At 30.9% G+C, this 12,196-nt stretch overlaps 3 protein-coding genes across 8 annotated transcripts in view; 2 read left to right on the forward strand and 1 right to left on the reverse strand.

Moving 5' to 3' along the window:
- LOC123707419 (protein sickie) overlaps positions 1 to 4,158 on the forward strand; it is a 142,224-nt gene extending 138,066 nt beyond the window's left edge. For all 5 annotated transcript variants that reach the window (XM_045657447.1, XM_045657449.1, XM_045657450.1 and 2 more), the window contains 6 exons: positions 204 to 400; positions 1,232 to 1,340; positions 1,552 to 1,744; positions 1,981 to 2,139; positions 2,421 to 2,501; positions 2,953 to 4,158. In XM_045657447.1, coding sequence (XP_045513403.1) covers positions 204 to 400; positions 1,232 to 1,340; positions 1,552 to 1,744; positions 1,981 to 2,139; positions 2,421 to 2,501; positions 2,953 to 3,075 — 862 coding nt within the window. In that variant the 3' untranslated portion in view covers positions 3,076 to 4,158. The remainder of the gene's footprint in view (positions 1 to 203; positions 401 to 1,231; positions 1,341 to 1,551; positions 1,745 to 1,980; positions 2,140 to 2,420; positions 2,502 to 2,952) is intronic.
- A 297-nt stretch (positions 4,159 to 4,455) lies between these two features.
- Positions 4,456 to 6,776, reverse strand: LOC123707582 (dentin sialophosphoprotein-like). The gene has a single exon (XM_045657749.1). It carries the CDS (start codon positions 6,653 to 6,655, stop codon positions 5,348 to 5,350), a length of 1,308 nt encoding a protein of 435 aa, XP_045513705.1. The 5' UTR covers positions 6,656 to 6,776; the 3' UTR covers positions 4,456 to 5,347.
- Positions 6,777 to 7,858: 1,082 nt separating this feature from the next.
- Positions 7,859 to 12,196, forward strand: part of LOC123707401 (gamma-aminobutyric acid type B receptor subunit 1) — a 106,422-nt gene continuing 102,084 nt past the window's right edge. For both annotated transcript variants that reach the window (XM_045657412.1, XM_045657411.1), the window contains exon 1: positions 7,859 to 8,106. The gene's annotated coding sequence lies outside the window, so the exon portion shown is untranslated. The remainder of the gene's footprint in view (positions 8,107 to 12,196) is intronic.

Raw genomic sequence — 12,196 nt, forward strand, 5'->3', positions numbered from 1 at the left:
ACACAAAAAAATATTTGGAGACACTGCTCTATAGCTAAAACCAACATACCTCAAAGACTCTTAACTCTCTTGTAACTTAACTCTTTCAATAATATTTCGGTGTCTTAATCTATCTTATTCATGAATGAACCTTATTTGACTTATAGTTTGTTAATAAATAAATAGCCTTAATCCTAAATGTTCTAAACACGCAATAATTACAGCGTGGATCGTAAGTCCTGCAACGAGTTGCGAGCGTACTTGGCGAACATAGCAGAGCAATGTGGCGCGGCAGTTGGCGCTGACGAAGCAGCATTGCCATCTGTAGTTGTGTTAGACAATTTACAACACGCCTCTGCACTTGGTGACGCTTTCGCGGGTTTACTGCCACCTGACAATCGGAACATGCCTGTTATTATTGGTAAGAGCACTTTAGAAGTCTTACGTATCATGAAATGCAAAGTGTAATCGATTTCTCTTTATTATACGAAAACCATAGAGAATGTCTAAACGTTTTGAAGCATCAATAAATGTATAGAAAAGAGAAATATATATTTTGAAACAAAGCAGTAAATACTTTAAGAAAATCAAGGACACAACCACACGCAACACTCGTCGAGCGAGTTTGCTTATCTTGCCGAAGCCGCGAACAAATTATTTGAAGAGGTCGATTGGGTATGAGGGTGTGCAACTGTTTAATCGGTTGCCATCTAAAATTCGCAATATTGGCGTGTTTGATAGATTCAAGGGGTCATTAAAAATGCATGTCAAAGTGAATGTAGTGAACTAAAATTGGGATGTGTATCTCGCTCATAATATGTAGTTTCTCATGTAAATAAACTATAATTTTGTAATGAGAAATAAAGTTCTTTAAACATAAACTTTAAGTTGATATGCATTAAAATTAAAATACATATTTTAGTTATTTGTCTTTTGTTGACATGGCTTTTACACATTAAGAAAACACGTTTTAAACGGATTGAAGGTATGTATTATTATTATAAACTTATAATTATTTACATACGTGCTTTGCTACGGTCTCGGTGACCACGCACGCTGTAAAGCACACGAAATGTCGGAAAATTTAAAATTATGTAAATAATTATAAGTTTATAATAATAATGTATAGCTTCAATCCATTAAAAAAGTGTTTTCTTAATACATATTTTAATTTAACTGATTTTTATTATTGAATGATTATTTTCTGACTCTTCAGTTTAGTGTTTAAAGTATTTGTATTAATATCTTTCAGGCACAATGTCACAAGCCACTTGCAATACTACGAACCTGCAGCTCCATCACAACTTCCGGTGGCTTCTAACGGCTAACCACATGGAGCCAGTCAAAGGATTCCTAGCAAGGTAAGTTACAATATAACTTTGGTTCATATTTGTGTAATTGACTGTTTAATTCGTATTTTTATCAGATAAATAGGTGATCTATCGTTGTCTTTACAACATTTTAATAATCGAGAAATGAGCTTAGGTCAGGCTTATATAACCTTCAATCAATTGAAATTCTTATCAGCTCTAGAATTTATACCAAATTTTCAATATTTTTTTTAAATTACAGGTACCTACGTCGAAAGCTGTTTTCTCTGGAATTAAGGCTAGGTAGGCGAGAGCCAGCACTAGCTGCCGTTTTAGAATGGCTGCCCGGTGTCTGGTCGACCCTTAACGCGTTTTTAGAAGCCCACTCATCCAGTGACGTCACTGTAGGGCCAAGGCTATTCTTAGCTTGCCCTATGGACTTGGAAGCTAGTCAGGTAACTTTCCATTAAGCTACCTTCATTCTTCACCATATAAGTATGGTCATTGAATTATTAAAATAATGTGTATGTCGACCGATACGTTATCCATACTATACTTAAATCCCCACATAATTTGTCTTGGAACAATTCATGCTCAACTTTTCAAACTACTGCTATTACGTATGCTTACAGTAAAGGAGCTTAAGATGAACTCTATTTGCTATATTGTTGTTTATTTTTAATATTTATAGGCATGGTTCGCGGATGTATGGAACTACAGTATAGTTCCATATGCGTCAGAAGCGGTGCGTGAAGGCGTAGCGCTTTACGGTAGAAGACGACACGCGGCGATTGATCCTCTGCAACACGTTAAGTCTTCCTACCCATGGAGAGAACCTAATCATTCTCATGTAAGAATCATTTTCATATAATTTTTCTTTTGTGAAAAAACCATAAACCCAATGGAACATGAGGCAATTATTTTAACGGTTACTTTTTTAATAGTCTTTGTTTACTTACAATTATCCAAAATATAACAGACAAGGACTATTAGCATTATAAATGAACATGTTTACTCATCAATCAAGTACACATACATGCAAACAACTATATATATCAATATGCCTTGATTTACATACCGCAGTTTTGTCGAATCGTAATAAGTTAATAAATTTCCTAAAATCCATTTCAGACTCTACGGCCGATAACAGTTGAAGACATGAACATCGAAGAGGGCAGCCAAGAAGCCGTGAACCCTAACCAAGATCCTCTGGTAAAAATCAAAATCTAATTGTTTTAAAAGTTTATGAACGCAATCTTTCAGAATATGCGGCCTTGCTCGTACTGTATTATCTAATCTCGAATCCTAATATTTGGACTACAAATCATAATTACTTATTTTTACTTATATTGAAATTTTAAAATAAAAACAAAACATTTAAAAAAAACAGTTAGGAGAATGAATTTGTGGTCTGTGCTCTACAGCATGTTAAAATGTTTGGTTACTTATCTGCGCTTTAAGCGTTTGGCGCCATTTACAAGTTTTAGTATATTAACCATTTATCTTTTAAACTTAAAACAATAAATTGATATTGAAGTCTGAGTTGAGAGAAGTGTATAAATTTGTACAGCTGTGAAATATAATTAACTTATAGATAAAGTAGCTTTAAGATCATTTATTACAAATAAAAAATATTGTTTGTTCATTATTTGTTTCCTTTTAGTTAAATATGTTGATGCGACTTCAAGAGGCAGCTAACTACAGCGGAAACCAAAGTCAAGACTCAGACAATGCGAGTATGGACTCGAATCTCACACACGACAGCTCTATGGGCAACGAGCTTTAAAATATACTAAATAGTTAAGTTTATACTCTTGGGTTTTTGGTCCTTCGACCGAAAACACACTCGAGACTATACAGTATTGTTGACTAATGTAATTAATTTTGCTATAACGCGTATTTATTATACAACACGAGCACAATAATCTATTTAACTTACTACTTTGTTATATTCGAATTATTTGACAATATTTATTTCAAGTTAAATTGGCAGTAAATCTTCATTCATACTCTAAAAGTAGGCTTATTTTTTTGCAACCTCGCATTATTAAAATAACATATATATTTTTTTTTCCTTACAAATTGTGCAAATATTGAATGTGTAAAAAGTTTGCTCTGATTTTTCTGAATTTCTATGTTTCTTAAGTCTTTCAGCGATGCAAGTGATGCATAACAACTAGTGGTTTATTTTACTCCGTTAAAAAGTCAGAAACTCATGAATACACAGCCAAATATTTGCCATACATATATTTTTTTTATTTATCTGTTGTATTTCATGAATTTTATTATGTAGATATTATACAAAGTTAATATAAATTCCAAAATTTCAAACGAAAGGATTAGCTCTGCATATTTGTGGATAATAGCAAATACTAAAAGCAAGAGAAGCAGCCTTTCTCTTTTTGTTGTAATTTTTCACAGAAAATTTTTAACGCTTTCGTTAAAAAGTTTCATATAGTATAATTCGTGAAAAATACTCAACTACAGTGCCTGGAGCTATATTAAATTTTTTTCAACAGTGTTTAACTGTTATTTGTAATAATATTATGAATTGTGGCTTTTACTATTGTTATATTTTTCAAAGTTAGGAATAATAATGTCGCAACTGCATAACTATGTAATATATTATGAAAGTGTAATTTTTATACCATTTTCATATAAAACTCATGTACCTAAATTAAGTGTAAATATGATAAGAATGTTTAATATAATTTTTTCTATGTGATTACACTAACCGCTATGCCATATTATACAGTATATTAATTTGTATAGAAATGTAACTTATGTTACTGTGTTCGGTATGGATTGACTTGTGTGCATAAAACGTGATATCTACAATCTATGCTTTATATAAATTGTGAAAAAAAACTTAATGACGTATTATTTCAGTACCTTGTTTTATTTTAGATCACTTCCCGAACCTATCATGACTGATACTTTCTATTCTCAGATTTTATAATAAACAAAAGATTATACTGATAATAGTTTTGCGTTGATGGTAAGCCTTTTCTGATGATTTTTGCATCTACTATGTGGCATCAAAAAATGTTTGTTTATAGAACAGAATCAGCCATATCTTATAGGGATATAGTCCCAGATCTGCAATACTTAATAAGGTTACTTGTAAAATTCAGTCATAATGCAACCACCAAATCAAAATACAATATACATAAAGCAATAACTTTATTCAAAAGGAACTTATACACTAGAAACATTATTTTAAAACACCATGTTATTGTTATTCATCAGAAACAAATGAGATAGTGGAGCAATTTGGACGGCACCTGTTTATGCTTCTAGGACTAGACTATCAACTTGAAATTTAAGGAACCTCTGTTTAAATTTGTTATCTTAAATAAGGCACAACCTTCTGCAAAATTAAACATACTATTTATTACAACAAAATATGCCAACATAATAATTTGTGATGCACTAAAATGAGTAGTTATAATTTACTTTAAATACATCCTAATTAGTAAGTACATATTAATATATTAAAATGCTAATCTACCCCATATAATAAAACACTTAATAATATTCATTGTTTTAAAATAACAAATGCAGGAGTTTAAATGGACTGTATTCAATTATCATCTAAAACATATTAAAATGAGACTTGCTGAAACCAGATTTCCCACTAATAGATAAATTTTGCTAAAATAAAACTAGTATAGAAATATGCAGGACTGAAAATGTTCACTCTTCAGTTATAATTTAGGTTTCTTTTGTATAACATCAGAAGTAACTAAGTATATGTTAGCTTTACCACTATTAATATATTATTAAAAATACATCAATATTAACTTTTTCATTAGGAATAATGCTTATTATCACAAGATCACTAGCTAAATTTTACTCACTACAAATCATTAGACCTGTGTACAGCAACATGTGTAATGTGTACCATTGACTAAAGCTTATAGTACTTAGTATTTATTAAACATTGACAATTTATTTCAAGTTAGCAAATAATGTTAAAATACTTAATAGAAATTGTATATAAAAAATGCATATATTTTTTTTAAAGAAGTTAATATAAACAATATTAACTTGGACTATCAATCACTATGATAGTCTAAACTAAGATTTGATAAAGATGGAATCGGAGAATGTGAGAAATCACTAGAATTATTGCTAGACTTCAAGCTTATATTATCCGGGCTTTTATCTTTCTGTAATTTTCCATGGGAAATTGAGTTTTTACTTTTTCTGCTCACATAGCTTCTCTCACTTATAAGATCAGCTACATCTGATATAGAAATAGAACTTAGTGACCTTGGGGAATTTTGTTTCTCACTATATGAACTTGAACTATTTTGGTTTGTGGTTTGTTTTTTTGATAATATATTTGAAAGAGATTTTTCGGAACCTGGCATTGATGAAAAATCATAACTATAATCTGGTGTATGATCATTTTTGTATGATTGGTCTGGAGTCAATTTAGAAATTAAATTTGTGGTGTTTGTAGAAATTAAGTTTGTATTTTCTTTTTTGAATGATTCTGATGAAGGACTACTTAATGTGTGAAATTCATTTGCCATTATTTTATTTTCTTTTATATTATCATCACTATTAGGTATTCCTGTTGTGTTTAAAAGCTTTTCATCTGTTAAATTAAAAGGTTTTAATTCAAAGGATTTAAGTTCACTACTTCTAATAAGACTATCTTTGTTACTTAATTTCTTTTCTTCTAAAGTAGGAAAACTTTCTGGACAACTTTTGACCTCTTCAGGCACATCTAAATCTATGTCACTTACAGTTATATCTGGATTAGGAACATATTCTGAGCTTTTCTTGTTTCTTGAGTCACTAGAGCTATCAGTATCTGAATTATCTAAAGACAATCTTAAATCTATCTTATTTTTTTCATCTGATGAATTATCAGATTGGGATTGACTTGTAGAGGAACTAGTATCATGTTCTACTGTATATGTAGAATGATCACCATGCTCATAGCTTTCATGCGAACTTTCATGTTTTAGTGATTTTGTGAAGTATTTTAGCAGAGTAATAAGTATAGGTTCTTTTTCTTTACTCACTTTATTTAGTCGTAAGGTATCAATCAGTGACCGCTGTGTTTTAACCTTATACTCATTTCCTTGTCGTGATTCTGACATGTAAACAAACAACGTATTTTTTAAATTGCAGAACTCCAAAAACTCGTGTATGATCGATAAAGATAAAATTCCTTCGGGAAGCTTTAAAATATTGTCAAGGGATTCATTTTGTTTTATATTTTCACAGTCGTCTTCGAAAGCCAGGAAAATGTTAGCCCTCAACAAAGCCCTTATTTTTGCAAGAGATCCGTTTTTCTCCAAAGCTTCAATAACAAGATCACGAAGTTCAGTATCTTCCGCTTGTGCCATTTTAATTAAAGTGTTAAATATTTAAATGCACTAAAATTGTAAAATCGCTAAACACTTTTTTGATTTAAAACATAAATACCCAGTGATAAGTAATTAGTAAATTTCTAAAATCTATAGACTAAAAATGAACGCCACCGGCCATCGCTACAGAAGTCAATGTCAAAACATCTTTACATGCTGTCAGTTTGACAGTTACCCTTGGCTTGAGCTATATCATTGCTATTTCAAATGACAACCTTGACATATCTTATCTTACCACAGATTCAATATTTTTAATAAGTATTAAAACACTATCAATAAATATTAATATTTTATTAAAGAGGTCAGTCTACTGTAAATTATAACGGAATTGCTTTGTGAATGAGAATTATTTTATCAACATTAATTAAATATCCACTAAACAAAACAAAATCAATAGTAAATTTTCCCTTGAGTTGAAAAAAAAGCTTATAAGGCTTTTGATGGTTACACCACATAGAATTGTTATTTAAAAGTTTTAAACACAATAATACTACAAACGTCTCTTTTTGAACCGCTGAACCTGAAAGTAAGTTGTTGTTAATGAGTTATTAATTAATATTAGTATATGAAACAAATCCGCTGTACCTAACTTTTTGAGATTTACTCTTAAACAGGAAACTAATTTTGATGATGTGGGATAAATACGACACAACAAACTAAGACATCTCTTTGAAACTATCATCTGAAGTTGTCAGCTATTTAGTATCCAGTTTATAAATTATATTTATTATTCATTGAAATGAAAATTCATATGAGATTAACATTATATGTAATAATAAAATGAGAATGATCATTATTATTCCTGGTTTTAAATAGTTATTTGTGATTTCCTCTGTAGGCGATAATCGCCTTGTAATGTCCGTATAATTAAGCTAGTGAGTTTTGTGAAAATTGGTATAGCAGTGTTATCTTAAAAAAATATAAAATTAATCTAACTAATATATGTATACGATATTGAGAACAAATACCTTCATTTACTAATAAATATAATTTCATCAGCTAACTATATGTATGTACCTACTCATCATGGATCTTTGAGAACGTGCTCGATTACAAGGGGTTGAAGGCTTGCGCCGGGTAAAAGTAGAAAATTCAGTCAGTCGGGTCGAGCACAAGCGCCCGGTCGGTACTCTGTATTTTCCCCCACCAAATATAGGGAAAGTTTCAGCTTATTGTATAATAATAATAATAAAAACCCCTAAAATGTCAATTACAAGTGAAACGGACTGTAGTGGGTAATTAACATTAAATGTATATAAGACAAGTGTTGAAATAGTAGTGGCGGGAAACCGTTTGACGTGTTGTGTCCTATGTGTACTTAGAGCGAGTGGAGCTGTCTGCCCTAGAGGGCGGCCGACATGCTGGTTTCGTGAATCGATATTTTTGAAACGCTGTTGAACCAAAATAATGAGGTTGAGAATTTAATACAGGTAACTATTAATTTGCTTAATTATAGGGATTATTATATTTTATTTGGCGCAGCCCAATTCGAAGAGGTTAGGCTGGGCCTTTGAGTTTTAATGCACCTGGCCTGCGGCTTAGAGTGGGGGTTTATTTTTTAGCTTAACTGACAAATAAATTAGAAGTCATTAACAAACTGTAGATTATATAAATAAGCTTAAGGCTTTTATGCATTCCTTTGAGTATTAAATTACAAACCTTAAAAACGATATGGATTTCGGTATCGAACGATATCGATAACGTCTGATAGAGTGTTCGAAATTTAAAAAAATACTCCCTATTATAAATAGTTAGTAGTTAGTATTTAGTTTAGTATAAATTATATTTTTGGTGTATTTAACACACCTATACTAAATCCCGTAACACGAAAAAAATTTTCATGTCGAAAAATATCCGGATGAAATAGGTCAATTGATTACGAATACAATTTTATTAAAAAGTATCAAAGACGACCCTACATTATAAGGGATAACGCTAAAGAAAGGTTTTGGCGGGGATACCCTTTCATATCGAAACAGATTTTGCTGGGTTGATAAATTATGAAGCTATAATATAACGATTTTATACCCACTATTTGGATTTTGGATAGGTAACAGTAACAGCAGAGCCCTATTCGACAATCCAAATTAGTCCAAAGTGATAAAATTTGTTAGCTATTTCTATTTTATCATGACACGTCTATATCTACGTGCGAAAGATAGTGTTTACTAAGTAATAAAAAGGCATAAAGTTACATAGCACCGTCATGGTCGTCTTATTAAAAAAAAATTTACATTGATTTATCAACTACTGATGAACATATTGTACAATGCAACGATAGATATTATTTAATCAGTTATTTCATGAAGTTAGTTCGTGTCCTGATTTTGCTCAGGCTGACTGGAACTTGTTAAGAGTGAACTCTGTTCTAAGTTTAAATACTTTCAAACAGTCACCGTCAGTTTTAAAAAGAATAATACTATTTGAAACTTAAGTGTTTTTATCTGCAGTAATTGGGATTACATTCTTCACACTGAAAGATAATTTGACACAGAGGTTTTGGTGTGAAAGCTGAGCAACATTTATAGTAGGATCTTAACATCGGTCGCAAAATTTAATGAAAGCTTATTTTTCGCATATATTTTACATAAATATCATATTTATATACCTTTAGCATTAATAAAACACTTATCGTAGAGTCAAATACATATTTAATTTCATTACCTTCGACGTTGCATGTTTATAAACAGTTTGTTTTAAGAACGTGCGTATACCTAATTACCATAATTCTATAATAATAGTAAAGTGAGCGTTTTGGGTTTTCCGAGCGATATTCTTGGCGACAATCAATATATTCGTCTGCATATTTAATATGGAGTGAGTGATGGCCATACCGTCCTTTGATTTTCATTTCTCATTTACTTAACAAACATTGAGAACTGTTTGTAAAGCTAAACAGCAGAATAAAATTAATCGAATTTTTAAATCTGTATTTATTGCTTATTTATTAATTATATATACGATCGTGGAGGTTGTATCACAATAGTATTTAATTTACCAGAACAATTCCGATTTTACTAATCATTGTTCTATCGGATACTAGGTTTTATATGAAGCTGTTTCACGGTTATATGTCATATGTATAATAAACCTAGAAATATTTTTTTATAATTCATATTCAATATCAAGGTATAGACGATAAATTTGAATCAGTGACTAAGTTGGTTTTCAGTTTAATAACATCTTATGATTTATATATTTTTTGTATCGATAGTTTAGTCATAACTTCACATATATATTTGTGGAGTGAAGTTTTGGTAAGACTGTCCAGTGAATGTATGAATAAGTAATACGTATACGACCCCGAGTTTCTTGAGAAATTATTTCTCCAAGAGTTTCTCGATCGCGACGTGATTCGCTGAGTCACGTATGAAGTGAAAAATGTTTGGGCCTTCTTTTAACGATGTATTGAATACTAAAACTGGATCACGTTTGATACAATTAGGTTTTACAACGATTTTTTTTACTGTCTTATTTACGCATTTAAAGATATTTTGTTAACTCATCTTAAGATGACTTTATTAGATTATTTATCTAGAGAATGGCTTTAGCACTACATACAAATATTATATATATTTAATATAATCACTAAATTAATTATAAAAATAGTACTATAAATACTATTATATAACAGAGCTGCCAAGGGAAGTTCACCATCGATAAACGAACATATAACAAATTATTTAACCAGTTGAACTCACATGAATTTATGATAGAACCTAGTTTCCATTACCACCGATTGGAAACTGTTCGGGGTTCATTGAGGCAACAATAATTTATTGAGATCGATTCCGTCCCGATTCGACGACGGCTTTTCAGATGCAGAATAATTAAAGCAGAAGCCATCTTTACGAGCTTTAGAATAATTTAAGTGATCTTTGACGTTGGAGATTAAATGTCGCTGTAAGAAACCCGATGTTAATCTACGAGGTCATAATGGCGTGGTCTTATAAGTATAACGATAAATTAAATTCTTATACAGTCAATAAATTATCGCCTAATATATAATCTATCCCCAGGTTTTATCCTTATAGGTTCCAGTTTATTAGTAATTAGTGATACAATTGAATTAGCACGAATTCTCATCACGCATTGTGCTACGTCGTAGGCCATTCGTAGCGTAGCGTCTTCGATGTTACACTTCAAGAGGCTACACGAAAGTTATCGCACTCTACATTTGGTAGCAACTAATTACATATAGTATTAGCTAGGAGGTATCCTACTTTAATACAGTACATTTGACCGAAAATGACGTTCTTAATGATTATATAATTTTACTGTCAATTTAAATTTTTGCCGCGCACCACCAATGGTGGAACCCGTTGGCTACTGAAGAATTTTTGAATACTATTTTTCTCTCAACTTCAGATAAGGTTAATATAACAGGAGGCAAATGGGCGCCTGCCCTGTTCTACGTTAAAAATTTGTTGTAAACTGGATCAATATGGCATTGGTATGGTATATTTTTACAATTAAAACACGCATTTATAAGACAATCTATTTTTAAATCAAAATTATAAAGAAGTTCGGTCGCTATTTAGTCAGCGTATTGAAGACTGAAGAAGTTGATAGTGTGTGTCCTATACCATTGCTGTTGTGGAAAGGGAACCATCGTGAAAGATGATGTATCAGCAGTACTCTAACCCTTTTCGTTATATTGATGATAAATAATAATAATAAAGAATATAAATAGATAATATTATCTACATATAGTCTCTATAAAATACAACTATGACAATAACGCGAAGAGTGACTTGTCAAATCAATTAAGATATTTACGATTTACTGAATTGAATAAGTGACGAAAGTTTTTGTGATGCTTAGCTCGGCATGTTCTCAAGCCAAATCTACGTTTTAATTGAAATGCCACTAACTTTGATTATTCAAGTTAGGTCCCGAACTACTTTTGAAATAAGTTCTCTCAAATGAATTCAAGTATACATAGTGCATAAGGATGCAGTATAAAGTAAAGACTTTACAATATTTTTTATTATTGTGTTAGAGTTTTTAAGGCTTCAAATTTTGCGTCGATTTACGATGACCCTTGAAACCGACCCGATTCTTCCAGCGCAGTATAATATGTAACATTGTTTTTTATTATTATTACCAAAAATAATACCTTAATTGAAATAATCATTGCTGAAGTGTTTACGTTCAGTATTTAATGTAATTAATTACATTAAATACTTAAATCTAACAACCATTTATTTAGTATTGTCTTTTGGTAACATAGCTTTTACACAAATTTTAAATTACTAATAATAAATACAGATAACACAACTTTCTCTGTAGCTGTGATACTTTTGACATTTATCATCTTTTGTCTTCAGTCACCGTGACCATGCACGCTGAAAGGCACGCGAAACGTCGGTTTTTTTTAAATTAGAATTATTTAAATAATTATAAGTTTTTAATAATAATACATACCTTTAATCCGTCCAAAAAGTGTTTTTCTTAACCATTTTTTATCTTCCACTGGCAAATATTTTGTCAAATAAGTCGCGGTCTGGGTCATTCTTA

Source organism: Pieris brassicae, chromosome 3 (genome assembly GCF_905147105.1).
Source record: "Pieris brassicae chromosome 3, ilPieBrab1.1, whole genome shotgun sequence".
NCBI lineage: Eukaryota > Metazoa > Arthropoda > Insecta > Lepidoptera > Pieridae > Pieris > Pieris brassicae.

What these genes read in the sequence shown, in the direction of transcription:
- LOC123707582 (XM_045657749.1), bottom strand. Translation starts at nt 6,655, where the DNA reads ATGGCACAAGCGGAAGATACTGAACTTCGTGATCTTGTTATTGAAGCT.